The 27,692-nt window shown below is 38.7% G+C and overlaps 11 protein-coding genes across 12 annotated transcripts; 5 read left to right on the top strand and 6 right to left on the bottom strand.

The window, feature by feature from the left end:
* Positions 1-325: 325 nt before the first annotated feature.
* On the top strand, positions 326-3,655 carry LOC6568437 (mucin-5AC). Its single transcript, XM_001994722.3, has 4 exons — positions 326-719; positions 2,367-2,936; positions 2,995-3,189; positions 3,260-3,655. The coding sequence occupies exons 1-4, from the start codon at positions 332-334 to the stop codon at positions 3,475-3,477; spliced, it is 1,371 nt and encodes a 456-aa protein (XP_001994758.1). The 5' UTR covers positions 326-331; the 3' UTR covers positions 3,478-3,655.
* A 1,202-nt stretch (positions 3,656-4,857) lies between these two features.
* On the bottom strand, positions 4,858-5,377 carry LOC116805848 (metallothionein-1). Its single transcript, XM_032740657.1, has 2 exons — positions 5,215-5,377; positions 4,858-5,123 (listed from the first exon to the last, which is right to left on the bottom strand). The coding sequence occupies exons 1-2, from the start codon at positions 5,234-5,236 to the stop codon at positions 5,044-5,046; spliced, it is 102 nt and encodes a 33-aa protein (XP_032596548.1). The 5' UTR covers positions 5,237-5,377; the 3' UTR covers positions 4,858-5,043.
* Positions 5,378-5,796: 419 nt separating this feature from the next.
* Positions 5,797-8,279, top strand: LOC6568438 (GTP-binding protein Di-Ras2). The gene is made up of 4 exons (XM_001994723.3): positions 5,797-5,887; positions 7,062-7,402; positions 7,482-7,667; positions 7,726-8,279. Exons 2-4 carry the CDS (start codon positions 7,232-7,234, stop codon positions 8,062-8,064), a joined length of 696 nt encoding a protein of 231 aa, XP_001994759.1. The 5' UTR covers positions 5,797-5,887; positions 7,062-7,231; the 3' UTR covers positions 8,065-8,279.
* A 3,274-nt stretch (positions 8,280-11,553) lies between these two features.
* On the bottom strand, positions 11,554-13,579 carry LOC6568445. The gene is made up of 6 exons (XM_032740551.1): positions 13,233-13,579; positions 12,893-13,144; positions 12,690-12,830; positions 12,498-12,631; positions 12,312-12,442; positions 11,554-12,247 (listed from the first exon to the last, which is right to left on the bottom strand). Exons 1-6 carry the CDS (start codon positions 13,467-13,469, stop codon positions 11,805-11,807), a joined length of 1,338 nt encoding a protein of 445 aa, XP_032596442.1. The 5' UTR covers positions 13,470-13,579; the 3' UTR covers positions 11,554-11,804.
* A 279-nt stretch (positions 13,580-13,858) lies between these two features.
* LOC6568446 (GTP-binding protein Di-Ras2) lies at positions 13,859-15,171 on the top strand. The gene is made up of 2 exons (XM_032740552.2): positions 13,859-14,170; positions 14,229-15,171. Exons 1-2 carry the CDS (start codon positions 14,024-14,026, stop codon positions 14,343-14,345), a joined length of 264 nt encoding a protein of 87 aa, XP_032596443.1. The 5' UTR covers positions 13,859-14,023; the 3' UTR covers positions 14,346-15,171.
* A 1,513-nt stretch (positions 15,172-16,684) lies between these two features.
* Positions 16,685-18,279, bottom strand: LOC116805834. 2 transcript variants are annotated; one of them, XM_032740550.1, is made up of 6 exons: positions 17,942-18,279; positions 17,622-17,846; positions 17,419-17,559; positions 17,306-17,358; positions 17,126-17,250; positions 16,685-17,061 (listed from the first exon to the last, which is right to left on the bottom strand). In XM_032740550.1, the coding sequence occupies exons 1-6, from the start codon at positions 18,176-18,178 to the stop codon at positions 16,724-16,726; spliced, it is 1,119 nt and encodes a 372-aa protein (XP_032596441.1). In that variant the 5' UTR covers positions 18,179-18,279; the 3' UTR covers positions 16,685-16,723. The 2 variants fall into 2 exon arrangements, with proteins under 2 accessions (XP_032596441.1, XP_043070764.1); XM_043214829.1 differs by lacking the exon at positions 17,126-17,250 and having other exon boundaries at positions 16,722-17,061; positions 17,942-18,246.
* A 274-nt stretch (positions 18,280-18,553) lies between these two features.
* On the top strand, positions 18,554-20,239 carry LOC6568447 (charged multivesicular body protein 3). Its single transcript, XM_001994726.3, has 3 exons — positions 18,554-18,690; positions 18,830-19,070; positions 19,127-20,239. Exons 1-3 carry the CDS (start codon positions 18,646-18,648, stop codon positions 19,516-19,518), a joined length of 678 nt encoding a protein of 225 aa, XP_001994762.1. The 5' UTR covers positions 18,554-18,645; the 3' UTR covers positions 19,519-20,239.
* LOC6568448 (serine protease easter) lies at positions 19,692-22,253 on the bottom strand. Its single transcript, XM_032740450.2, has 4 exons — positions 21,984-22,253; positions 21,495-21,691; positions 20,968-21,157; positions 19,692-20,912 (listed from the first exon to the last, which is right to left on the bottom strand). Exons 1-4 carry the CDS (start codon positions 22,042-22,044, stop codon positions 20,182-20,184), a joined length of 1,179 nt encoding a protein of 392 aa, XP_032596341.1. The 5' UTR covers positions 22,045-22,253; the 3' UTR covers positions 19,692-20,181.
* Positions 22,254-22,402: 149 nt separating this feature from the next.
* On the bottom strand, positions 22,403-26,189 carry LOC116805871 (melanization protease 1). The gene is made up of 6 exons (XM_032740813.1): positions 25,596-26,189; positions 24,436-25,161; positions 23,703-23,805; positions 23,225-23,397; positions 23,059-23,163; positions 22,403-22,959 (listed from the first exon to the last, which is right to left on the bottom strand). Exons 1-6 carry the CDS (start codon positions 25,651-25,653, stop codon positions 22,559-22,561), a joined length of 1,566 nt encoding a protein of 521 aa, XP_032596704.1. The 5' UTR covers positions 25,654-26,189; the 3' UTR covers positions 22,403-22,558.
* Positions 23,085-24,422, top strand: LOC116805872 (probable ATP-dependent RNA helicase ddx42). The gene is made up of 2 exons (XM_032740814.2): positions 23,085-23,139; positions 23,858-24,422. The coding sequence occupies exon 2, from the start codon at positions 23,869-23,871 to the stop codon at positions 24,283-24,285; it is 417 nt and encodes a 138-aa protein (XP_032596705.1). The 5' UTR covers positions 23,085-23,139; positions 23,858-23,868; the 3' UTR covers positions 24,286-24,422.
* Positions 26,190-26,330: 141 nt separating the features above from the next.
* LOC6568449 lies at positions 26,331-27,610 on the bottom strand. The gene is made up of 2 exons (XM_001994728.3): positions 27,297-27,610; positions 26,331-27,217 (listed from the first exon to the last, which is right to left on the bottom strand). Exons 1-2 carry the CDS (start codon positions 27,522-27,524, stop codon positions 26,612-26,614), a joined length of 834 nt encoding a protein of 277 aa, XP_001994764.1. The 5' UTR covers positions 27,525-27,610; the 3' UTR covers positions 26,331-26,611.
* Positions 27,611-27,692: the final 82 nt, after the last annotated feature.

Genomic DNA, 27,692 nt, shown 5'->3' with positions numbered 1-27,692 from the left:
CCAGTTTGCTGCTGCTTAGTGGCCCAACTGGGTACAAGAGCAAAGACGGCTGAGCTTGGCGCTCTCTTGTTACTTGGCGCCTACGCTGCTCTCGGTTAACGTTGCTGCTGCTGCTGCTTTGGTTTGTTGTATTTTTTTTTGCCAAAAGCCACAATTTTGCACACTCGCCTCGATGAGTTGCGTTCGGCTGTTTGAGGTATCAACAACAGCGCGTCGCGTGTGCGGATTCAGCTTGAAATTGTTTTTGGTGTGAAAATGTGAAGTTTTTCATAATTGATTAACATTTGAATAAATATAAGGATAATCTAAAAGAAATCAATTTAAACAAGAAATGGAATTGTCAGTGTATTTTTTATTGCTATTGCCACTGCTAAACAGCTTGTACATTGTGTCCACAACAAATGATGCAACAGCGGCAGCTGTAGCAACACGACGTCACAGAAATGCAACAGAGACGAACACATCAACAACAGAGGAGGCCTTTGTCCAAAATCGTAGTCACAGCCGTTTCGGCAACAGTTCCCGCGGCCACAGCAAATCGCGCGCTGTTGCACAATACAAATTGCCGCTAGATGTTGCGCTGGACGGCAGCGATACCAGCAGCACTCGACTGCAGTCCGGGCGCAGGCGTAGCCAAGTGGTTAAGCGACGCAGGCCTACCACAACAACAACAACATCTACGACGACAACAACAACGACGACGACGACAACAACAACAAGTGAGTTGCATTAACTAGACTTTAGCACACAGGTGCATATGACCGCTGGTAAGGCAAGCAAGCGACAAGTGCTGGCACTGACCTAGCTTTCAGTTGTTAAGATTGGTAAAGGCAACAACAGAAGCAGTCTGAACGCGAAAAAAAAAGCAACCATACTTCGATAATTATGCGGCCGATAACTGGAGCAGCATCAGCAGCGAGCAAAGCTTTCAAATATATTTTGTTGTCTTGTTTGTAGATGCAGCGAGGGAGAGAGAGAGAGAGAGAGAGAGAGAGAGAGAGAGAGAGACCTTGACTAGATGCTTGGACTCGCTCTTGTAAATTGTAATGATCTGCACACATTCAAGGCTCATTCATTTGGCACAATTTATTTTTTTGCATGATTCGCACTTATCAAGGATATTGATTTCGGTCACCTATTTTCTTATATAAAGTAGCATACACCTTTTTAATTAACTACCTTGAACTTGACTAACAATTAGCGCGTGTTTTATGACACGCGATATTTTTAGGTATTTTTGTGTGTTTTGCATTTGTCATTGACGCTTGAAGATGACGCTCATCGAGACATTTGGGTCGTTTGCCAGTCACTCGACAGTTTTCACAGCAGAGGCATCCATTGTGTTACTAATGTAACTAAATCCCCCAACTGTTGTAATTGCAATTATTTCGTTTTCACGCTAGGCTACCTACTCATTATAACTACCGAATGCTGAGCAATAAATAGGTGCCATCTGAACTAAGCCCAGATTTATGTGGCCTCCATTCAAACACTTAAATCTATTTTTGGTACACATTTTGATATGAATAATATGCATATCAAGCATTAATATGTACATAAATGAAAAATACTTTAAGCTTTATATTTTTTTTTGTATCAAAGTAGTAGATATTGTAATGAACTTCATCAATCTGCTGACATCATTTGAAGACAAATTTAAAACATGCAAATGCTTTTTAGCCAAGTGAGAAATTAGTTTGTCGTAATTTCTCTCCGTGCAGTACACAAATGAATGCCCACAAAGCTCACCTAAAATCATCACCCATAGCTTATGTCATTAAAAACATCTTGTAGTAAGTAAAAAATGTTTATAAATGTTGAGCACTTGTCTACTGTGGGATTTTATTTAAAACTATTTTCATTTATTTCTAAAATTCTATATAAACATTAGAACATATGAAAAGGTACTTTCTGGGAAGAAAAGTTTGTATCCGTGTGAATCTTGAACAGGCTTACATTCCAATATTCCTGTAACCAAGCACAAGTGTTGCATGTTGCATGTGGCATGTTGCATGTGCTGATTAATTTGAAACGAAGCACTCATTGTAGCCATTGTTAGTTAGTCTAAGTAGGCCAGCAGAAAGAGTGAATGGCCATTTAAAATCTACAACTATTGGCAACAGGCAACACTATGGATGGGTGAAGGGGGTTGGGTGTTCGGCTGCTTACTGTGGGAAGGGGAGGGAGGGGATTACACTTTTCGCTTCAGCGCCAACAAAAACACTTGTTTTATGACTGGGCTGACTGGGTGGCGGGAACTGCGCTTTAGTTGTCTTGCAATGGTTGTGATTTGGAGCAGAACACCAGTATGACCATTGTTGACTAATCCATCCTCTTTGCGCCCCGTCCATATATCGCACGCACAGCGCCTCGTCCGAGTTTGGCCAACGGGTTCAATTTCTTCAATCCGAGCTTTTGGAATTTTGGCCAGCAGAGTGTTATTCCTGTGAGTGCTCCCACAAAGCATCCGCATCCGCATCCGCCCAAGAAGTTCACCCATTCCACGGACAGCAGCGGCTCCAAAGAGGAGAAACTCAACTATCGCAACAGGCAACAAAAGACCACGCAGAAGCCAAGACGCAAATTGGTTGCCACACCGCCAACAACGGCAAACACTACACCAAAAACGACAAGGAGAACAACAACATCTCGTCCAGCAACAACGGAGGGACCATTCCGCATTGCGCTGCCAACTTTAACGTTTCCCAGCGCTTCGGGCAGCGACAAGGAGAAGGATAAACGAGCTGCTGGCGATCTGCGTCAACGTTTCAATTGTCCCCGGGAGAACGAGGTGCGCTTCCAGCTCTTTCCCAAGATCTGCAAAACGGACAAGGATTGCTTAGTGTGGCAGCGTGACGAGATCTGCTGCGACATCTTCGGCTCCAATAGCTGCGTAGCTGGCATTGCCAAGCCACTGGAGGAGACGGCACACACACGTATGTCGATTGTCCATGAGATGCGCCTTGAGTTTCTAAATCTTTATTCTCCATGCAGCAATACTTGGCTGGATACCACGCAAGTGTCCGACACGTCCGTTGGCTGAACTCTGGTGGGATGTGCAGGAATGCCGCTCGGATATGGACTGCTGGCCCCGGGTCTGCTGCCCGGACGGACGTCGTCGCTATTGTCGCACCTCGCATCCGGAGCTGGAGACGGTGCCGGTGCCGGTGAAGCGCTCCTTTGACTATCGTATGATATACCCATATTATTTGTACAATTTGATTTACATAATTGATTATTATAATATATACATATACAGTGACGGAGTACTTGGAGTGCACCGCTCCGCCGCCGCCCATCTTTGATCTGCATCCGAAGGCGTGCACCTCGACGCTGGACTGCTTTCCGAATGTTTGTTGCCAGGAGGCGGGTTTGCGACACTGTCGTCCACCCAAGAAATCGGTACTCACACTGATGGCCAATTTTCTCAACGTCGACTTTGTGAAGCGGCTGACACAAAACATTGTTATCAAATAAACACAATTGAGCAAACAATTACATGCATATGTACATAATACATACAAACGGATACACAAAGACACATACATACATACATATATATACATATATATATATGCGCACACCTATTTATACATACGTACATACCTCGTTTATACGATCACTTATTGTAATTTGTCAATTAAACAATTGAATATTTGCTATTTGTTATTTGTTTTTTAATGTTCACATTTCCAATCGATGTTTGATTTGTAGCAGAAAGAAAAGTAAATACACATCTAAATATTTATGCTGACTGACTTAATTTTAATTATTGCTTTTCTTCAATTGTGTGTTAAGAATTTTACGTATAAACGAGGTAATTAATTCTTGCTGCGCACTTCTGTTTACACAATTTCAAAATGACCGCCGTTTTTAACTGATAACCGTTATGTGTACCTTGATATAGCTGTGCCAGCAGTGAGACCTACTTAAACTGTACTTTTAGTCTTAGATAATAAACTGCTTTATCAACGCTTCCACTTGCCTCCTTTTTTTTATGGCCAAACTGCGCCACACTTTTTGTGTGGCTAAATCCCAAAGTTGGCGTTTTTTATATTTTTTTATTTTTTATTTTTTGTTTGTCGAAAGGTTAAATGGTGTCTTGTTGCCTCTTGGCCCATGCCAGATACATGCATACCATTTTATTATAAAAATAGAATCAGCCAAGGCCTTGTTCTTACCTTGGCTCGGAGCATTAAGTTCCCCTTTGCCCCAGCACATGTGCAAATTCACATAAATGCATATTTTATGAACAAAATAGGTACATAAAAGCATTTGCACATATAATTTATAATCATGCATGTGCTTAAATGTGTGTCAAGCGCCGCCTGGTTTACTCTCCATCATGCCAAAAGTTTGTATTCAATGCAAATTGACGCTTTGAATGCGTGGTGAACATGAAAACCAGTTGGCAAAAAAGCAAAAGCCACAAACTGAACTGTAGTAAAAAGTTCACTCGGGTTATGCGTTATTAAGTGCAGGTGTCTTTATTTAAACACTTGCTTTCAGTAATACCTCTCTGTTGGCGCTCCTTGGCTTACATGTTCTTATGGGAAGGTAAATGAGTGTAAAAACATATTTCCAATCACGTAAGAACAATTGAGCCCAGTATAATAACAGTCTGAAGCGACGAAGCGTTTACTTTAATATAATATCAATTAACTTCATGCAATAAAAAACTTGAAGACAGCAGTGACAAGCTCTTGTCCACCCCTCCCTGCACTCTTCCAACGAACTCATTTAACGGTTTCAAATTTCTCACACGCTGCGAAATAGAAAAAGTGGCCTCACCCAGAAAAAAAAAAACAATTGAATGATTACACAATTTGACATTTAGAGGAAATGACGCAGTAAAACTTTAATTTAAATTCAGTTTATTCAATTCATTGCGACAAAGCGGATAGTTGAATAAGTGAAATACTTGTTTACATGTACACATGTGTGTGTGTGTGCGTTAATTTTGTAGAAAAATCTTTAGGTTCTAGATATAGTACAGTTTATAGGTTATTCAGTCGACTTCACTTGGAGGAGCAGCCGCACTTCCTATTTCTTGTCACTGCCACACTTGCAATCGCTGCCACAATTGCAGGAACCCTTGTTGGTCTGGGAGGAGCATTTGCAACCTACGAAAAAAAAATAGTACAATTATTAATAATGATAAGCAATAGGAAATTTGGAATATATTTATATAACCCAGATCCTTTGAAAACTTACCGCTTCCGCATGGGCAAGGCATTTTGTATGATGTTTTTTTTTTAAGTTTACACTTGACACAAGAAGATAATTTAGTTTTTCACTTAGTGATGAGTCACTTTACTTTTGCTGCAGAAAACAACTGATGCCAATTGACAGATGTTGGCCGATTTTATACACTTTCGAATCGAGGCTTTCCACACGGCGGGTGGGCTTTAATTCCAGTTTTGCACACGCCGACCGGCCGGCTAAATAATTTCGAGCCGTGCGCAAAATATACAGCGGCGCTGAACGCTTTTGGAGCTTGCGTGGTTCGTGTCTTAACTAAGCTTTCTTTTTTGTATTTGTATCTTTTTTGGACCGTTACGCTCAGAGTGGGCTGCTCTGCGCAAGCGTTTGAATGAAACGTGTGAAAAGTGTGGTGAGTTAATGGGCGGTACTGGTACTGTGCCTCTTATCGTACAACGTTCTCAATGTGGATGGCTTTCCCTTGTTGTTAGTCTGTCTATCTGTCTGCCTGTCCATTCATCATCGGCTTCGGCTGTGTGCGCGTCCAGTGTGCAAGTGCGAATGCGAGTACGTCGGAGAGTCAGTGTTTTTCCGATTTCTGAGTGCTGCGGCTGCAGCAGGCAAAGTCGTGCCACACACTTTTTTAACCAACGAATTCAAGTGCAACGAAATGCAAGAACTGAATGTAAATAATATGCAATTTTATTATGGTTATGATTGGTGCTCAATGTTATCCTTATTGACACGCAATTGGCAAGCGAAAAACATTTTGTGCGTGAATTTTGTATTTTGTATTCGATAGGCAATTAAGTTAAGCGTGTGTGTGCGTGTTTTGCGTGTTTGTAAGTGTTTGTGTGTGTAATACAATATACAATGTATGTAGGTGAAAATGCAACACACATAAAATCAATAAATCCAAGCCAAAATAATATAAGGAAAAAATCAACGGCAGGCGCGGATACAAAATGTTGTGCGTGTGCTTGCCTTCCCGTGTGTGTGTGTGCAAAAGTATGATTGTATGTGTGTGTGTGGGCGTGGGAAAGAAAACAAAAGAGCAAAACAGTAAAAGGTGGCAACACATGACACAGGACACACACACAGTGTGCGGAAGTGAACAATTTAAAGTTTCTGCTCAAATAACACAAATACATCTAAGCATATGTGTGTGCGTGTGTGTGTGTTTGTGTGTGTGATTGTGTTTGTGTGTATGCACAGGAAAAGACAGCCAGCGATTATTTTGCTCACCCACGCATTCAACTGATGTTGTTCCTGTTGTTGTAATCGCTTGCACTTCAAAGCTTCTATTTATACGCAATACAGACATATGTATATATATGCGTGTGTGTGTGTGGGCATTGAGCGGGGGCGTGTATGGCTGCCAAGCTGCCCATAATGTGGCCGACCGACCTGATACCTGAGAGCCCAATCACAATCACAAAATCACCAGTGACCCGCGCAACCCCCGCAACCAACGCCCCCTCGAACAGCCCCACACTGCGTGCCCACGCAGTAATAATAGTATGTAATCATAATAATAATGATGATGATGATGAAATTTGCCAATGACGTTGGCACTGGCTGCCAAATGGCCAGATCTGTGCATTGGTTAAATTTGACAACAAGAACAACAGCAGCAACAACAACAACAACAACAGCAACATCAACAACAAATAGAAAATCAATACCCTTACTTAAGTTAAACCCAAAAAATGGCAAACATATCTAAAATTAGCGCTCACTCACTCGCTCATACAGGCAGTTTCGCATGTTCCTTGATTTTCCTATGCAGACGCAAGTTGAGCGTCTGGCAAAAAGGTTGTCCGTGTGTCGCCAATTGATATGCTTGTTAATCGTTGCAGATAAACCGTAGCATGGCTCTCAAGTGAAGGCAAACACACACAAAAACACTGACAGACAGACAGACACAGGGAGACACACCGAGCAAGACACACACACATTCCAGTGGCTGTCGACAGCGCTATCAAATTTTAGGATAACAACAAGCCAAAGCAAATCAATTCCTTTCAAGATGACGGAGCAAAAGAATCAAGTGACGCGCGCAGCGCCGGAGCAGAGCAACGATTATCGTGTCGTCGTCTTTGGCGCTGGGGGCGTTGGCAAAAGTTCCCTGGTGCTGCGTTTCATAAAGGGCACATTCCGAGAGAGCTATATACCCACCATTGAGGACACCTACCGGCAGGTGCGTTGGATCCAATCAAATCTCGCTATATCAATACGAATTCAATATTAACTCATCCTATTTATTGTTGCTCTCGCAGGTGATTAGCTGCAATAAGAACATTTGCACATTACAAATAACGGACACGACAGGATCACATCAGTTTCCGGCTATGCAACGATTGTCCATATCAAAGGGTCATGCATTCATATTGGTCTACTCGGTGTGCTCGAAACAGAGCCTCGAGGAACTGCGACCCATCTGGGCGCTCATCAAGGAGCTAAAGGTGCACTTGGAATACTCTCGCACATTGAGTTGAGTTAATCAATACTTTTTAATTGCAGGGCGATGTGAACTCCATACCGGTGATGCTTGTGGGCAATAAATGCGATGAGAGCACCGAGCTGCGTGAGGTGTCGCAAATCGAGGGTCAGGCTCAGGCGACCAGCTGGAGTATATCATTTATGGAGACATCGGCCAAAACCAATCACAATGTGACCGAGCTGTTTCAGGAGCTGCTCAACATGGAGAAGACGCGCACCGTCTCCCTGCAGCTGGACACGAAAAAGCAAAAGAAACAGAAAAAGGAAAAGAAATGCAAGGAGACAAACGGCGCCATTCCGGAAAATGGAGAGGCGAGCGCCAGTGGCGCCGGTGTTAAGGAAAAGTGCGGCGTTATGTAACGTGTTGTTGGCAAGCTTAACTTGGTGAGAGACAAATACTCGCATACTTGGGACAAGGGCAGGACTCAAATAAAAAATTTAAAAAAAAAAAACAAAACAACTCATCCCACACCCAGACAAAAGAAACACATATGCATATACATATACTATATATATACTATATATACTATATATATATATATACCACTTTGGGACTGATGTTATCAGAGAACAGCCTGCATAGTAAACAAAACATATATTATTAATTATAGATAAACAAAACAACAAACAAAAAAAAAGGGAAAACAATAAGTCAGCATTACGAGTATATTTTGCATACATAGATTTTATCCGCAACACTTTCTAGTCACAGTATATAGAAGGCAACCGCCATTCTCACGCCCCACCCATGCATAAATACATAAATACATCCATGCATAGACACGATCGAATGATTTCTTTGGATTCTGAAATAAAGAATATGAAAAAAAGCGAAATCGGAAATGTAACGGCATACATATCAAATACATCACATAAATACATGACATACTCGCACATGCATAATATATGTGTACATTGTATAGATATCATAATGCTATATAGTATTCTATTCGTACAATACGAATATACCACACACACTCTCACACACTCACACACACACAGAGGCACATACATACACACACATTCGTGTATCCCAAAATGAAAAGCCAAAGTACCTACTTAAAAGACATACAATTTTATCTACTTATGTACTAACTACTACTAACTACTAACTAACGATAAACCGATTACTAAAATAATTACATCAAATCCCATTTCACAAAAAAAAAAAAAGATAAAGAACACAGAAGAGTCGAGAACAGTACTATTCTGGAGCATTTGTGGCGATATGATATCGAGTGTCCTTCGGGATATGGGTCCGTTTCGTTGACTGCAAAATGTCTCTTTTCTGACTATCAATCAATTGCTGTATAACTATTTACCACCAAACCAATTTAAACAAAATTGAAAGAAAATGCCTAAGTAATTGCATCACTTATATTGTATGTATAAAATAATAATACTCACTCTCATACCCAGCATGTTGTTGATCGATAATGATCCGCAGAAGGGGCGCTGAAAATATTGCGTGTTCATTTCTTAACAATTGTTTTCATTAGGAAAGATTTAAAGGAGAAGATTTACAATTATTTGCTGAACTTTATTAACATTTAAAGTATAATGCAAATGGAAACTAGCTTTAGTCAAAATGGATAAGCTGAGCATGAGGATCCCTTGTTTTAGGATAGTCACATTAAACCGAATGCGGATCTTTATGCTCGGCAATAAGCACAATTTTTGTCGTTCATTCATATAATGTAGAGTTAGTGCCGATGAAAAAACAAAAAAAAAAAATATATATATATATATATACACAAAATTAATCGCATGTACATCGAAGGATATGTGCGAAATGGAATATATAAGTTGCCTGTTTTTTAAAAACAACTACAATGTATGTATGATTAACTTGAAGTAAACAAAAAACAATTCACAAATTGTGGTATTTGCTAAATTTAATTGTTTGTTGGCTTATGCGTAGGAGTAGGAGTTTAAGTCTATTAGACGAAAATAGTTTCCCGTCGTTTTGCTGTTGTTTGATATTACAAAAAAAGGCATTGAAGTCTTAAATTATGTATACCCTATCCAGCTAAGAAGTTATATCAATTTAACTGCTGTTAAACTATGGTAATTTTTGCCAAATTCGTGGCGAACATTAAGGACAAGACAAGTAATTATATTAATTATGACTTTGCTCATTTCTTATGCACACAGTAACACACACACAATATAAAAGAAATCATACATAAATACATATATATGAACAAAAACATAATATATATAACATAGTACATACACTTGCCTATATTGTTGAATTTGTGTAGTGAAATTATTAACCAAGATTTTGATAGCGGACCAATTTGCGTATAAGATTTCAGAAATCAATTTAGATAAACTCTCTCAGTTTGCCATAGAAAACAATGCATGCGGTACATATGTATATACATATATCTATATATATATATATATATATATATATATGTGTGTGTGTGTGTACATACATATATGTTATATGTAAATCTAATGCCAGCCTTAGTTGAAAATTTAGTACGATTAGCAGGATCCTGCGTGCTTTAGGTTTTCGCTTAGTTTCCCTAGGTTTAGTTAGGTTTGTTGGGCTCTTTAACAGCGAAACTGGTTATGGCTTAAGTGTACGTGCCGTGTATTGGAGTACAATATAATAAAATAAAATACAATACAATACAATACATAAAATGGATCATTAGTTGCATAATAATATTAAGGAGACATGTAATTAAATTGTAATACAGCATCAATGAGTAATATGTAATATGTAATTCAAAAGTATAATTTAAAATACAACGAATGAATATATTTACACCGAATTATTTTTAATTTTTTTTTATGAATATACATATATTTATTATACACACAACACATTAGTTGTATATTGAACTAGTTTATTCATGACAAATATTTGATTATTGCTTACATTTCAAATATGCAAATATAACACTCAATGCTAACAAGATGTAAATATAAACCAAAAATTCTATTGGCATTCTTGGTAAATACAAATATACAATTTTAAAGCGGCATCAATTAAACAGTTTTAAGGGAAATTAAACATTTTTTACTTTTTCATTTGCAATCTACCAGAGAAAAAATGATACATTTTATAAATACATACAGTAAAAATTACAGAATTGATTCTACTCGGGTAATGCAAACAAAATACAAAAATTTCATGTATTACTAAACTAATTTGTTTCATCTCACTCAACTCTATGTGCAATGTTCAAAATGTAACATATTTTCAGACGTCGATCATCCACACTGTTAACGAATAAATTTATTACCAGTAGGTTTTCATTTTTAGACAGTCTAGCTTGGGACGATCTTCATTGTTTTGCCAATTGCGTCTCTAGCATGTGTTACATTTAAGTCTTTGTAGATTTCTAGGTTGCTGACATACCAAAGAGCATCTGCAATGTTTCTTAGAATGTTCTCTTGGTATATTTTGAGTATTTTATAGTCACCCACAGGTGAATTGATTAAGTCTACATTGGCTGGAGCATTGCCTTTTAAATAGGGCTAGCAAATCGATCAAATCGATCATGGAAAATCGGATATGAAAATACATTGATTAGTCGTCATCTTCAAGTTGCCTATATACGGACTTAATAACGCCATGTTGCTGCCCAAAGCATCTCATAGATACCCTGTCTCTTTGTTAACAACTCATCACTAATTAATAAGACACGAAGAGTCAAGCAAGTATCCTTCTGGTTGTCGTCTGTGTCCTGGCTTGTTATCCAACGAAACTGATATCTTTCAGGGAAAATAGGAACTGTGCAAATACTGCGGGTATTGTCGTGGAGGGCTGCAGGACGTCGGAGTTGGATATATCATTTTTGTAGGTATTATAATAATAATAGATATCTTTGATACTTTTGAAAATCTTAAAATCCACATTTATTATATCAACAAGCTCCACAAATCTTTACCGGTGGCAGCTAAAAAGTTATAATACATGTTTTATTACAAAAAGGAGGTATAATACTTATTTACATACAGAAAGCTGCTTACAATTTACAAAATTATACCTAAAAAAAAATTAAAAAATAGAGAATTGGTAACAAATTAATATAAATAATCATATACATCACATTAAAAGACATAACATTTTTAGACAAACGCTAACTACTTTCAATATGTTCATCATTCTCATTATCATCCACAACCGTAAATCCAGCTTCCTTAGCAATATCTACTGATGAATTACTGTGATTGGGATTTCCGTTTGAAACTGGATCGGAATTTCGATTGCTTTCAGACTGTAATTTGTTTGATGGCCATGATAGTGATTGTGGTTCCACTAGCTCTTGTACACCCGACTCTGGTAGTTGTGATTCTATTTGCGTTCGGGTCATAACGTTTAAGAACAACTTAAGGTTTTCACCAGACAAACGATCTTCTACTGATGGTTGCGTGTTTGCGGCAGGTGCAGAGGATCTTCTATTTTTCAGTGACATCCATGCCCGAGGACTCAACAGATACTTGCAAGCTAGATATAGCAATAAGCCAAGAGTGGCGATTACGAAGAATGGAGCCATGAAGTTCAAGGGAAACGGTAATTTACCTGAAGCAAAACCAATTCATATAAATAGGGATCTTATAGTTTGTTGAATGACATTTATACTAACCATGCAAAGTTATAATGCTTTGTGATGTCTTTTCTATTATCATATCGACTTGTTTGAGGAATAAATCGTTTATATACATAATAAATACGTGATCGGGTCGACAGTAAGGCATATTCAATTCGTTTGCTTTTCTGAAATGCGTATGAATTACTGATTTTGTTTTGTGCTCTAAAATAAACTACTTACATGAGCTTCTGCTTCTGATTCCATTCTGGAGACTGAAAATAGCTAAATATTCTTGAAAACCAGTTTTTTTCAGAATTATTCATGGACTTCTGATTGCTATCAATTTCGTCGATCATTTGCTCAACTTCTAGTTTCTAAAATGAAGATAAATTGTATTAAACCGTATGTTTTGTATTTGTAATATATACATACCCTATTGCACTCTAAATAAGTATAGAAGTAGCCAAACAGAAAAACACCGCTTGCAATAATGCCTAGAGTGGAATATCCATATCGTTTTTTCACAAAACATCCGGCAACAATTGCCAGAAGCACTATCGCCACGAATCTCACCTGGCAAAACAAGTTTTCGTAAAGCAAATACATCGAGCATAGCCATAAATAGTTACTCTAACCTCTCGTATTCTGAGCAACTGAACAAAATCCTTGAATATGTCCGTAATAAGCGCAATCGATCCCATTAGTTTATGTGTATGGTAATAGTCATCATAATCCGAGCATAAAGGCACATCTGTAGCTTCTTCCAGTATTGTGGTGAGCAGAATATCCAGATCACGCACATCTTGCACCGCTTTAAGCTCATCAATCTGCGATTGCCGCAATGTAAACAATAGCGATCGCTTAAATAGCGTCGATTTTTCGCTATACTAAAAAGATGTAAAACAAACAAATGACAACATTTGACTGTATGACGCCATGCGTCCAAATTTGACAACCAAACACAGGCCAACTTACCTTCATTTGATTAGGATTGAATAAGATATTAACAAACTTTTTGAAATACATTAAAGTCAGTTGATCCTCTATGACTGCTTTTTCTGCAGGCAATTGAGGCGGGCATTGGCAGGACTCCGTCCAATGGTGATTGAGTTGGTCTGTCGCCCAAGCGTTTGGCTCAACCCAGTCATCATAGTTGCAGCACACATTGTGGAATAACAGCAATAGACAACTAATTATCGCGTTTTGCCGCATGGTAACTATCTATACAATTTATTACGATATATGGCAAAATATTAGACCAAACTGAACTAACGAACCGAACACCTGATAGTAATTGCGCGGTGGATGCACTAGTGCTGTAAAGTGTGATTAGTATGCTGACCTATGTAAGGCAAATGTTTTGGAGTGGGGTTTGTTGGATTAATTAAGGTTAGATCATGGTTTACAAATAAATACATACTAAATTGTAAAAGCACTTAGTTATTATTGAGTAACGAAATAATAATTTTTCGAATCAATTTGGTGCAATTTGTATAAGATAAAAATGTAGCTTGAGCTTCATACTAAGCTAAAGCAAGAGCTGCCAGATTGCTGCAAATTGAATATAAGCAATGAGAGAATGCTGCCAGACTCACAACCAGTGTTAAACTAAATAGTCTGTACAATTTGTTAAATATAAGTGTACCGCTATACGAAGTGCGAAATGGGATTATTTGGCAAAACCCCTAGCAAAGACCCCAAAGAACAGGTTAAATGTCAATCCGCTATTGTTTGATTTATCTTTTGCGCGTTAACAACGCCATTTGATGGTCACGACAGGATCAAATCAGTTTCCGGCTATGCAACGATTGTACATATCAAAGGGTCATGCATTCATATCGGTCTACTCGGTGTGCACGAAACTGAGCCTCGAGGAACTGCGACCCATCTGGGCGCTCATCAAGGAGCTAAAGGTGCACTTGGAATACTCTCGCACATTGAGTTGAGTTAATCAATACTTTTTAATTGCAGGGCGATGTGAACTCCATACCGGTGATGCTTGTGGGCAATAAATGCGATGAGAGCACCGAGCTGCGTGAGGTGTCACAAATCGAGGGTCAGGCTCAGGCGACCAGCTGGAGTATATAATTTATGGAGACATCAGCCAAAACCAATCACAATGTGACCGAGCTGTTTCAGGAGCTGCTCAACATGGAGAAGACGCGCACCTATATATATATATATACCACACACACTCTCACACACAAACACATACACAGAGACACATACATACACACACATTCGTGTATCCCAAAATGAAAAGCCAAAGTACCTACTTAAAAGACATACAATTTTATCTACTTATGTACTAACTACTACTAACTACTAACTAACGATAAACCGATTACTAAAATAATTACATCAAATCCCATTTCACAAAAAAAAAAAAAAAAAAAAAGAACACAGAAGAGTCGAGAACAGTACTATTCTGGAGCATTTGTGGCGATATGATATCGAGTGTCCTTCGGGATATGGGTCCGTTTCGTTGACTGCAAAATGTCTCTTTTCTGACTATCAATAAATTGCTGTATAACTATTTACCACCAAACCAATTTAAACAAAATTGAAAGAAAATGCCTAAGTAATTGCATCACTTATATTGTATGTATAAAATAATAATACTCACTCTCATACCCAGCATGTTGATGATCGATAATGATCTGCAGAAGGGGCGCTGAAAATATTGCGTGTTCATTTCTTAACGATTGTTTTCATTAGGAAAGATTTAAAGGAGAAGATTTACAATTATTTGCTGAACTTTATTAACATTTAAAGTATAATGCAAATGGAAATTAGCTTTAGTCAAAATGGATAAGCTCTTAACCAACATTTTGATAGCGGACCAATTTGCGTATAAGATTTCAGAAATCAATTTAGATAAACTCTCTCAGTTTGCCATAGAAAACAAAGCATGCGGTACATATGTGTATACATATATGTATATATATATATATATATATATATATATATATGTTATATGTAAATCTAATGCCAGCCTTAGTTGAAAATTTAGTACGATTATCAGGATCCTGCGTGCTTTAGGTTTTCGCTTAGTTTCCCTAGGTTTAGTTAGGTTTGTTGGGCTCTTTAACAGCGAAACTGGTTATGGCTTAAGTGTACGTGCCGTGTATTGGAGTACAATATAATAAAATAAAATACAATACAATACAATACATAAAATGGATCATTAGTTGCATAATAATATTAAGGAGACATGTAATTAAATTGTAATACAGCATCAATGAGTAATATGTAATATGTAATTCAAAAGTATAATTTAAAATACAACGAATGAATATATTTACACCGAATTATTTTTAATTTTTTTTTATGAATATACATATATTTATTATACACACAACACATTAGTTGTATATTGAACTAGTTTATTCATGACAAATATTTGATTATTGCTTACATTTCAAATATGCAAATATAACACTCAATGCTAACAAGATGTAAATATAAACCAAAAATTCTATTGGCATTCTTGGTAAATACAAATATACAATTTTAAAGCGGCATCAATTAAACAGTTTTAAGGGAAATTAAACATTTTTTACTTTTTCATTTGCAATCTACCAGAGAAAAAATGATACATTTTATAAATACATACAGTAAAAATTACAGAATTGATTCTACTCGGGTAATGCAAACAAAATACAAAAATTTCATGTATTACTAAACTAATTTGTTTCATCTCACTCAACTCTATGTGCAATGTTCAAAATGTAACATATTTTCAGACGTCGATCATCCACACTGTTAACGAATAAATTTATTACCAGTAGGTTTTCATTTTTAGACAGTCTAGCTTGGGACGATCTTCATTGTTTTGCCAATTGCGTCTCTAGCATGTGTTACATTTAAGTCTTTGTAGATTTATATGTTGCTGATATACCAAAGAGCATCTGCAATGTTTCTTAGAACTATCCGTGGGTATATTTTGAGTATTTTATAGTCACCCACAGGTGAATTGATTAAGTCTACATTCGCTGGAGCATTGCCTTTTAAATAGGGCTAGCAAATCGATCAAATCGATCATGGAAAATCGGATATGAAAATACATTGATTAGTCGTCATCTTCAAGTTGCCTATATACGGATTTAATAACGCCATGTTGCTGCCCAAAGCATCTCATAGATACCCTGTCTCTTTGTTAACAACTCATCACTAATTAATAAGACACGAAGAGTCAAGCAAGTATCCTTCTGGTTGTCGTCTGTGTCCTGGCTTGTTATCCAACGAAACTGATATATTTCAGGGAAAATAGGAACTGTGCAAATAGTGGAGGTCTGCAGGACGTCGGAGTTGGATATTGCATTTTTATAGGTATTATATCAACAAGCTCCACAAATCTTTACCGGTGGTGCTTACAATTTACAAAATTGTACTTGAAAAAAAATTTAAAAAATAAATTCGTGCAAATATCAAGAAAAACTTGATTAAATATTACTAACAGACTTTTAGCCGATTGATAATAAAATATAATAAATTATCATAAACATCAAAATTAAAATACATAACATTTTTACATCATTGTCAGTATCATTCACAACCGTAAATCCAGCTTCCTTAGCAATATCTACTGATGAATTACTGTGATTGGGATTTCCGTTTGAAACTGGATCGGAATTTCGATTATTTTCAGACTGTGACAAACGATCGTCTACTGATGGTTGCGTTTTTGCGGCAGGTGCAGACGATCTTCTATTTTTCAGTGACATCCATGCTCGAAGACTTAATAGGTACTTGCAGGCTAGATATAGCAATAAGCCAACAGTGGCGATTACTAATAATTTACCTGAAGCAAATACAATTCATATAAATAGGGATCTTATAGTTTGTTGAATGACATTTATACTAACCATGCAAAGTTATAATGCTTTGTGATGTCTTTTCTATTATCATATCGACTTGTTTGAGGAATAAATCGTTTATATACATAATAAATACGTGATCGGGTTGACAGTGAGGCAATTCGTTTACTTTTCTGAAATGCGTATGAATTACTGATTTTGTTTTGTGCTCTAAAATAAACTACTTACAAGATTATAAATATTTTTGAAAACCATTGTTTTTCATAATTATTCTTGGCCTCCTGAAATGAAAATGAAGATGAGATTGTAATATATGTTTTGTATTTGTAATATACACATACCCTATTGCACTCTAAATAAGTACGGAAGTAGCCAAACAGAAAAACACCGCTTGCAATAATGCCTAGAGTGGAATATCCATATTGTTTTTTCACAGACCATCCGAAAACAATTACCAGAAGCACTATCGCCACGAATCTCACCTAGCAAAACAAGTTTTCGTAAAGCAAATACGTTGAGCATAGCCATAAATAGTCACTCTAACCTCTCGTATTTTGAGAAACTGAACAAAATCCTTGAATTTGTCGATAATAAGCGCAATATAGTCATTATAATCCAAGAATAAAGGCACTTCTGTAGCTTCGTCCAGTATTGTGGTGAGCAGAATATCCAGATCACGCACATCTTGCACCGCTTTAAGCTCATCAATCTGCGATTGCCGCAATGTAAATAACAGCGATCGCATAAATAGCCTCGACTTTCTGCTATACTAAAACGATGCAGAACAAAAAACAAACAAATGACAAACTTTGACTGTATGACGACTCGCGTCCAAATTTGACAACCAAACACAGGCCAACTTACCTTCATTTCATTAGGATTGAATAAGGTATTAACAAACTTTTTGAAATACATTAAAGCCAGTTTATCCTCTATGACTGCTATTTCTGTAGACATTTGAGGCGGGCATTGGCAGGACTCCGTCCAACGGTGATTGAATTGGTCTGTCGCCCAAGCGTTTGACTCAACCCAGTCATCATGGTTGCAGCACACATTGTGGAATAACAGCAATAGACAACTAATTATCGCGTTTTGCCGCATGGTAACTATCTATACAATTTATTACGATATATGGCAAAATATTAGACCAAACTGAACTAACGAACCGAACACCTGATAGCAATTGCGCGGTGGATGCACTAGTGCTGTAAAGTGTGATTAGTATGCTGACCTATGTAAGGCAAATGTTTTGGAGTGGGGTTTGTTGGATTAATTAAGGTTACATCATGGCTTACAAATAAATACATACTAAATTGTAAAAGCACTTAGTTATTATTGAGTAACGAAATAATAATTTCTCGAATTAATTTGGTGCAATTTGTATAAGCTAAAAATTTAGCTTGAGCTTCATACTAAGCTAAAGCAAGGGCTGCCAGACTGCTGCAAATTGAATATAAACAATGAGAGAATGCTGCCAGATTCACAACAAAAATGACTCACGACCAGTGTTAAACTAAATAGTTTGTACAATTTGTTAAATATAAGCGTACCGCTATACGAAGTGCGAAATGGGATTATTTGGCAAAACCCCTAGCAAAGACCCCAAAGAACAGGTTAAATGTCAATCCGCTAATGCTTGATTTATCTTTTGCGCATTAGCAAGGCCATTTGATGGTCACAAAATGATGTCATGTTCCAGTTGTTTTGATTCTAATTTGCAACAACTCTCTCTCTCCGCGTTCGCGTTTGCAGGTGCAAGAATGGACGCACAAGATACGAAAAGAGGGCAATCAGTTGGATAGGCAAATACGCAGCATACAGCGAGAGGAGGATAAGGTGAAACGCTCTCTCAAGCAGGCCGCGCAAAAGAGTGATAGGGACACATGCATCATTCTTGCCAAGGAAATCGTGAATGCCCGCAAGGCCATTAATCGGATTTACACATCGAAAGCGCATCTGAACTCCGTACAGATGCAGATGAAAAATCAATTGTGTACGCACGTTTAGAGCAGTCTATTCTGTGATTCAACTTGTGCCTTTTGTTTTTAGCCACATTGCGGGTTGCTGGTTCTTTACAAAAATCCACGGAGGTTATGCAGGCCATGCAGAGTCTCGTTCGATATCCGGAACTCGCAGGCATTATGCGTGACATGTCCAAGGAAATGATGAAGGCTGGCATAATTGAAGAGATGCTGGACGAGACCATGGACTCGCTGGATGAGTCCGAAGAGTTGGAGGAGGAGGCAGCCAAGGAGGTGGACAAAGTGCTTTGGGAAATTACGGACGGTAAATTGGGAGAGGCGCCATTGCCACCAGAAGCAACGCCAGCTGACAAAACGCCAGCAGCTGCATCCCGCGTCGAAGTCCAGGTCGAGGACGATGACGACGAGGGCGAAGAGCTGCAGGAGATGCAAAGTCGCCTGGCTTCGTTGCGCTCATAGATTAATTTCAGTAAAGGGGCGTAGAAGTACATAAATACATAAGCATAGCAATGTTTCGATTCGAATTTGAAAATTAAGCTTGTGATTGTTTCTCATAGCACCTTGCACGCCACCCAAAACTCAAAATATTGCATAATATTTACCCCGACAGTTGATTAAAAACAAAAACGAGATAAGGGTCAAAATCGATAAACAGTTTTTTATAAAATATTTCTTTTTGGTTCATATTGTGTTGAACCTGAAACTATTTTAACTTTTAATATAACAATTTTACATATTATTTATTGCGTAATTTAACCTGTATTAAATGTAAAAAAAGACACTTAAGTTAATTGTTGGATTTTAATCATAATTATTGTAAGGGAGCACTTCAAAAATTCCCTCGAAAAATGGAATGTTGAGCAGCTTTGTATACTATTTTGAAGCATATTTGTAGGCTGAATACGAAAATGATTTGTTTCCCTTGCCTGAAGCCCAACAAATATAATTTTTGCCCCTTTTCCAAACACTAGAAACTCGAACCAATTTGCAAGGATATGATTATTGTTTTTTGATAAGTATAGTTGACAGACTTGTGCTTCGAATTCGAATATTTATATTTCTTATTTGCCGCATGATCTTCAATCGCAATTAAATATATATGAATAAAATAAATGAATGTTATCAAGGCTTCAGCGAAGTTTGTATCCAGTCCACATAAGCCCCGACACGACTATAGACACCCGGCCAGCCGTTAAGGCCACAGGGCGTGGGTCCAAATGAAACGACGCCCGCGAGGAAATAGTATGTATTCACTTTGTTTGTGTTCTGGCCGATGAGGGGGCCACCAGAGTCGCCACGACAGGAATCCACACCCTCCATGCCGCCGGCGCACATTTGTGTGTCTTCCAGAAAAATGTCCTGGCGACCATAGACGGACTGACATTCCTCCAGCGTGACGCCATCCACGGCGGCCTTTAGCTTTAAATTGCTCGCCGAGAGCTCCTCGGTCTTGCCCCAGCCAGAGACATCCATTGAAATGCCATCGAATGCGGCTGAGCGTAGATTCGTGTCCAGCGGCAAGCAAATGGGACGCACAAAGTCGGTGTACTCGATTTGGCGTGACAAGCGCAAGAGGGCGATATCGTTGATCTGGTTCTTGGAGCCCGGATCGTACGAAGGATGTGGTATGGTGCGTTCAACCGGCACATCCAAATGCGGCGGCGCACAATCCTTCATGCCACGTATATCGGTCTCGCAGTCGGGATCTGTTGTGGTATCCCATTCGCCCAGACGCACACCTGTCAGACGCCAGTCGGCTGGCAGGGATTTACCGTTGACACAATGCGACGCGGTCACCACATAGCGATTGTTGATGAGTGAACCACCACAATGATGACCCTTGTTGCCGCCACCTTAAAATCGATAGCATTCATTTAGCAGAGATCTCAGTGATCATAAATCAAGTACCTTTGGTGTACTCGATCAGTGCCATCCAGGGATATTCGTCGATTTTGGTCTTGACACCCCCATAAATGCGATTCGAAAGTAAATTGCCGCATTGACCCGGTTGGGGTAATAAATTTGTATTCGTGCTATTTACAGGAGGTCGCGCAGTTGTCACCGGCGAACTGTCCCGATAGCGATCCGGACAGCAAATCTGAAATGTATGCAATCAGCAACATTTTAAGTAATGAAATTAATAAGCAAAATATCTGTACCTGGTTTTGCCCAGTATAAATATATATATTTTTTGTTTAAACTGATTCGCATTCATTTTTTGCCCATTTCGCTTTGAGAACACCAATTAAATGTTCACTAGAAAATGACTTTGAGAACTGTGCGATGATTAAATAAAGTCATTCAACCGATATTCATCCATTTATCGAAAAGATTTCAAATATGTTCCACAATTGCTGTTCGAACTTCCCGCCAATCAACATTAGTAATCAATCAATTTAGCAGTCAGTTGGGAGTAATTGTTATAGATTACTTACCAGAACCTTACGATTATAATAGCCACACTGGCTACGACTTAGATATAGTTTGTCCTCGTTGCGCAGGGGAGATGTTGTCAATATGCCATATAAATATTTGCAATCCTCCAGATGAATGCAGAGAGCTCGCTCCCGGTTTGGTGTAATGCAGCGTCCATAATTTGATACTTGGGTTGCCTCATTGGGAAAGTATAATTCTACATACAAAGTTAACGAGAATCACAAAACTGAATTATCATTGCATAAATAATATTTATCGAAAGGCATTTAAATTGTTAATTTTAGTTACTGCTACTTATAGAAACTGGTTTTGGAATAATTAATCGCGTGAGATATGTTAAGGCCCCCTCCTCACACACATGCATACAAACATATATATACGTAAACAAATACATATGTATGTATTGAATCATTACTCTTTTCGCTTCTATTGAATATACGATTCTACCAACTTTTCTTCTCTTCCCTTGCCTGTTTTTATCTACTTACGCGAACTTGCCAAATTTACACTTAAGCCAAAGATCACACAGAAACCAATTATCTTGAGCATATTTCCAATACGCTTTATGTAATACACAATTTTTATTAAATGCGTCGTCAGTTGTTTTGCAATGTTTTAATATTAAATAATGAATATTTATTTAACGCCGCAATAAGAGAGATATGACAACTAAAACGGGATTTCCGTACAACTCTTCCTCAACCGCCTGTAGCGCACATATATCAAGTTCACAGAGCAAGGCTTGGCGCACGACTAAGGCGCTTCAGGCAGTGTGCGCAGCTTAACAGAGAACATCGATGAGCTTTCCTCAAGAGCTTTTTTTGTATTTCTTTTCGTTTCTGCTTTGATTACTGATATAGTGATGATAACAACCAGATTAAATATGCAATTATTTTGTGTTTTTCATTTTTATTGTATATATTGTTTTTTCTTTCTTTTTTTTAAAAGTATTATTAATAGGAATAATACACAAACAGTGTTGGTTCTACACTTGTACGTTTTTGGCTTTGGCGTCTAGAAAAGCTTTGGAAAACAGTCGGGAAACTCGCAAGTTTCGCACTGTTCATAAGACATTGAGCGTTGACATTTGAGTTACACTGCTGATGCTATCGAAAATCCACTTCATGTACGAACTGACTGCTGTGTAGACGCCCGGAATAGTCGTAACGCCGCAGAGTGTTGGTCCGAATGCGACAATGCCCAGGAGCGTATAACGTCCATTTGCATTTAGGAGGCCAGAGGTGCCGTCGTCCATAAAGGGTCCACCGCTATCGCCACGACACACATCGTTCATGTGCTGACCCTGGGCGCACAAGTGTCTCGGCGTGATGACAATCGGCTGCTGGAAGTTCTCGCTCAGAGTGGCATAGGTAATCGCGCAACTTGTCGTATTAACTATCGGTAATCTTATAAAACGAACGGAGGTTGAGCTGGTCGTGCTTCCCGAGCTGGCTAAACTGTTATCTGAAAACGACAAAGTAGGCAAACATAGTTCGATAAATTTGTTGTCAGATGTTGTCGTGTTTCAGTCCTACAAATTATTTTAATCTGTTCAAAACGTACTCTCTGCAGTTGTACTCCAGCCGGCAACGACACCAATTTGGCCAATTAGTCTATCCGCAAGTGTTGCTGTATTGTTCAAAGGTAAGCATATTGGCATAATTTGACCTGCAAAAATGAAAACATCTCAGTTCAACTTGTGGGCCACGAGTCATTTTCCTTGATTTACCGCGACTATTGTTGAGGCTTAGCAGGGCGATATCATTCGCATATTTGGGCTGATCGTAGTTGGGATGCACCAGCACACGGCCAATATCGAATAAATTCGGTCGACTGCAGTTGGAAGCAGTTGGCGAGCAGTCCTGCTCACTGGAACTATCGTCACCAATACGCACACGAAACCTATGAATGGGTTAATGATTAATAGATGGGCTTGGCTGGGTTAACGTTTATGGTTCAATGACTTTTGCTTATCGACAGAAGTTGCACAATCTAATTTAAATTTGAAAGTTCAACAATTGTAAATGGCATTTTTTAAGAATATTTCATAATTTAAGTTTCAAATTCTAAATAATTAACTTGTTTTCTTCTTAATTACAAATCTTTAAATTTGTAATTTAATTTAAGCTTTCAGCTTCTTTGAAGTCATTTGCATTTTAAATGCATCATTTAAAAATCTAAAAGTTTTTGGTTGCATTAACGCTTACAGTTCCAGATCGCTGACTAAATTGATGACACAGTGAGCGGCAGTCACAATATAATTATTTGAGATTAGGGATCCCGAACAACGATAGCTGATGCGATTGCTTGCTGTTGTGAAGAGAATTTATAAATGATATTAATTAATTGCATACTCGAACAGATATTTTCAGAATGAGTCAAGGATGTCCCTGTAAAAATGCAAAGGAAATGAACAGTTCTTGTGCTCCTTGTGGAGAAAATGCTACCTATCAAAGCCACAACGAAGGCTACATCAACGATGACTATCAAAATGATTATCAATGTGGTAGACAATATCCAAATTATGGAAACGATGATTACTATGAAAATGATCAGTATTATGAAAACTATCAAAACTATAGAAACTATCAAGGTCCAAATCCGACAGACAATGACAATTACTATGGAAATCAGTATGGTCAAGATCAATATGGGCCCAATGGCGATGATGAGAATGCAAATTCTCCACTCTCAGATTCAACTAAATCACTTCTTAAAGCTATTGCGGTTTTCTCTGCCGGTTGTTTTTTAACCATGCAGTTGACCAATGTAGCCAATGAGCTGGGTTAAGTGCAATAGTTTTAAGCAATTTGTTTTGCATTTTGTTTTTTGACGTGTTTTAATCCCAAAAGAAAAAAATGACGACCATCGAAAATGGAAACCTACCGTTTTACATTTAGATGATATTAAAATTATTATGTTTACAATTATAAGACTCACTTCGATTGCGATAGGCAATGCGGGCGAGCCACGGATATTGTCCGGGCACAACCTGTTGACCACCTGAAATCCGTGTGGTTAGACTGATCCCACAATCGGGATCATTCATGCGAACTGCTGGCGGCGCTGCTGTTGATGTTGTACTGGCAGCTGTTGTTGTTGTGCTGTCCTCCGGCATAGCCTGCTCCTGGCTATCATCCGCCATCAGCTTGCCATTACCTTTGGTCTCTATTGAGTGATGAAAACGTAAGTCTCCGGGAAACACAATTGGTCTATTCGCTGGCTTTGGTCGTGGCTTAACCTCATGATCAACATGATAATGATAATGATGGCCGGGAAACCCAAATTGCTGATGATGAAGATGGTGATCATCATCGTATTCCTCATCAAGGGGCTGGGGACAATTGAGCTGGGAGTTGAAATCGCGATACTCGTGCAAATGCATTTCCGTCTCGTACGCCTCAAAACGATTATAATCATTATTGAATCGAGTGCTGCGCTTTGAGCTACTCGGCGTGTCCCAAACCCAGCGGGAGTTGCGGCTGCTTCCCTGCTGTTGTGGCGGACAGCAGGCGAGCGGATCGAGTCCCTGGAAACCGCAGCCAGCTGAATGGACCATGGCAAAAACCGAGGCACGCTCCGCCGGCGTATGATTGAGCAGACGCTGCACAAAAGGCCCACAATCCTTAATCCGTATGCAGTGACAGACGCTGGCGGGACGAACGTCTACAAAAAATTCGGGATTGGTAACAGGCGAACGCACGTGCAAATAAATAATCAATGACCGAAAATCATAAAGACAAAAACCCAGCAAGTGGCCAAGGTCAAAATCTGCAAAACCAGAAGTAGCCACAGCAAAAGTCCGGTTCAACAATTACTGAGTCACTTTTCTTTTTCTTGTTTTTTTTTTTTTTTTGCCATCGTCTTTGTCGTAATTATATTGTAGTGGTTTATTGCCCTTCGTTCAGTTCGGCTCCAAGCATGATGTTGGGGAATTTCTAGACAATGACCTTGACCCAGTGCCAATCGGCCACTGACTAATATTCTTTTGCTGTGATTTTGATTTGTACTACACTCGGAAAAAAAGACACGCCCATTTCATATTGTGCGTATTTGAAGTTTGTTGTTTAAGTCGTTTGTTTTACTTTTTTTTTACTCACATTGAAAGCACAATACACAAATAACTGTAATACATATTAACGAAGGCAGCAAATGCATTTTTGAGCTTTTTGCGTAGAGCGTCTTGTCAACTGCTTCAATTGATTTGCAAAGACTCACACACTCATACACACGCAAATGGACACTGACACTCACACTATTCCAAATATGAATACAATTCTTAACTGATCATTTAGTGTCTGGCGCGAGCACAACTTTTGCCGCCGAAGTGTGAAATAAAATTGAAATAAATTGGTTCAGTATATGAGTATATCTTATTTCCATTTCGACGACGGAGCAGCAACGCTGCTTCGTTGTTTTATTTTTGTCTGTTGGTTTTTTTTTTACTGTTTTTCTTTATCAACAGCGAATCAAAACAAAGAGGAAACACAAAAACAAATTATATGTGCCCCGCCAAGCTGAGCTTACGAAATAGCGAGCAGACAGACACATGAACTTTTGGCTGGCAAAGACAAAATACAACAAAAAAAAAAAAAAGAGAAAAAAGGCAGCGTGATCGAGATCACAGCAGATCCAACATCCGAGTGGCACTGGTAACTACCTCGTGCGTAACTCGAAGTGCCGGCAACACAACACAAACACGAAATTTAAAAAATATAAATATGTATTTACCTTCGGCAGTAAAAGAGAGAAGAAAACATGTTTTGGGATTATGCACGATGTCATTCGGAGAGTAAAGACTTGAACATTTGAAGTCCTCAAAGAAAGCCTGCGACTTTGTTGCAGTCTATAAATATGTATATATTTTGATCGTATGTTCTTCTTAAAAACTTACTAACACGTTTAGTAAATCGGCTAACTTAAACACATACAAATGCACTTGACATGAAATGAAACTTGGCTTACGCTAAAATGTTGTAAGTTGTAGAAATATGGTAAGTATGTATGGAATGTATTGATTCTGATGGCGTACAATTATGCGTATGAGGGGAAGGGGACCTAATGCTCCAAAATGCCTTTTTTATATTTTTTATAGCGTGTGCTTGTCGTCGTGTCTCTATGCAACCGGGACTACCTCAGTCGCAGCTGCGGTAACCGAGACAATGACACTGCCCGAAACGTTATTCTCGACCTGTTCTACAGGTTCGATGATCGGCTGTAACTCTGGCTGCGAGTGTTGCTTCTGCTCGTCGTCTGCTGTGGACAACGACGTTGTGTTCACCGCAATTGTTGTCACTGCTGTCGACGACGTATGCGTGCCATTAGTATCGGCATTGCACTCATTGCCCGTTAGATGTTGTTCATCATCATCGTCATCAACTGGCGTCTCTTGACGTAACACTGCTGCCAAATGGCTATCATTGTCTGCCTCCAAAGTCTGACCAATAGCATCATTAACTGCAGCTGCTGCTGCCTCTATTTCTATTGTGCTTGTCAATGTTACTGTTTCTGGCGTCGATTGGTCCAATTCGGCGTGCTCGTTGCCGCTAGTTCCATTTACATTTAACTGCACAGAGACATCACCATTGTGCATGGCATGTGGTGTCTTCAGCTCATTGATGATCTTTTCTCCAACTTTTGGGTCGAGCTCGTTGATTTTCTCTTGCAGTTGGCATTTGAACTCAATCGGCCATTTGGGGCTCCATTCACGGAATAGTTTAATCTGTTGAAAATAATAAATAGCAAACCGGAATTTAGTGAATGCAAATAATAGGCATATTTTAAATTATTTTAGTATTTACTCGGCATTGGAAGAGACTCATGGGCTTATCCTGCACACCCGACGTGGCCAGAGAGTTGACGACGCCATTTACATAGGTGCTGACTCCATTTCCAGCTTCGGACGTGTCTCTCGTGAGATACTCCACAAATACATACACGAAATCGTCGCGTTGCAGTTCACTCCATTCGTTAAACCATTGAATAATGTAACGGAACTCGCCGTCTACTGATAAATTACTCATAGACATATTTGCTTTTATTTTTGTAGATTTATTTTTATTTTCTCAGACGAACACAGACGACACACCCCCGCACATGCACTTTAAAGTTGACAAATTGCAATTGAGTTTGTAAGCGTGACTGAGATTAATTGGAATTCAAGGCGTATTTCTCTTAAGCCAGACTCTACTTGCGCG

The sequence above is a fragment of the Drosophila grimshawi genome, unplaced genomic scaffold (genome assembly GCF_018153295.1).
Source record: "Drosophila grimshawi isolate 15287-2541.00 unplaced genomic scaffold, ASM1815329v1 contig_311, whole genome shotgun sequence".
NCBI lineage: Eukaryota > Metazoa > Arthropoda > Insecta > Diptera > Drosophilidae > Drosophila > Drosophila grimshawi.
The sequence above is the reverse complement of the archived record's forward strand: the minus strand, read 5'-3'. Positions and strand labels throughout refer to the sequence as shown.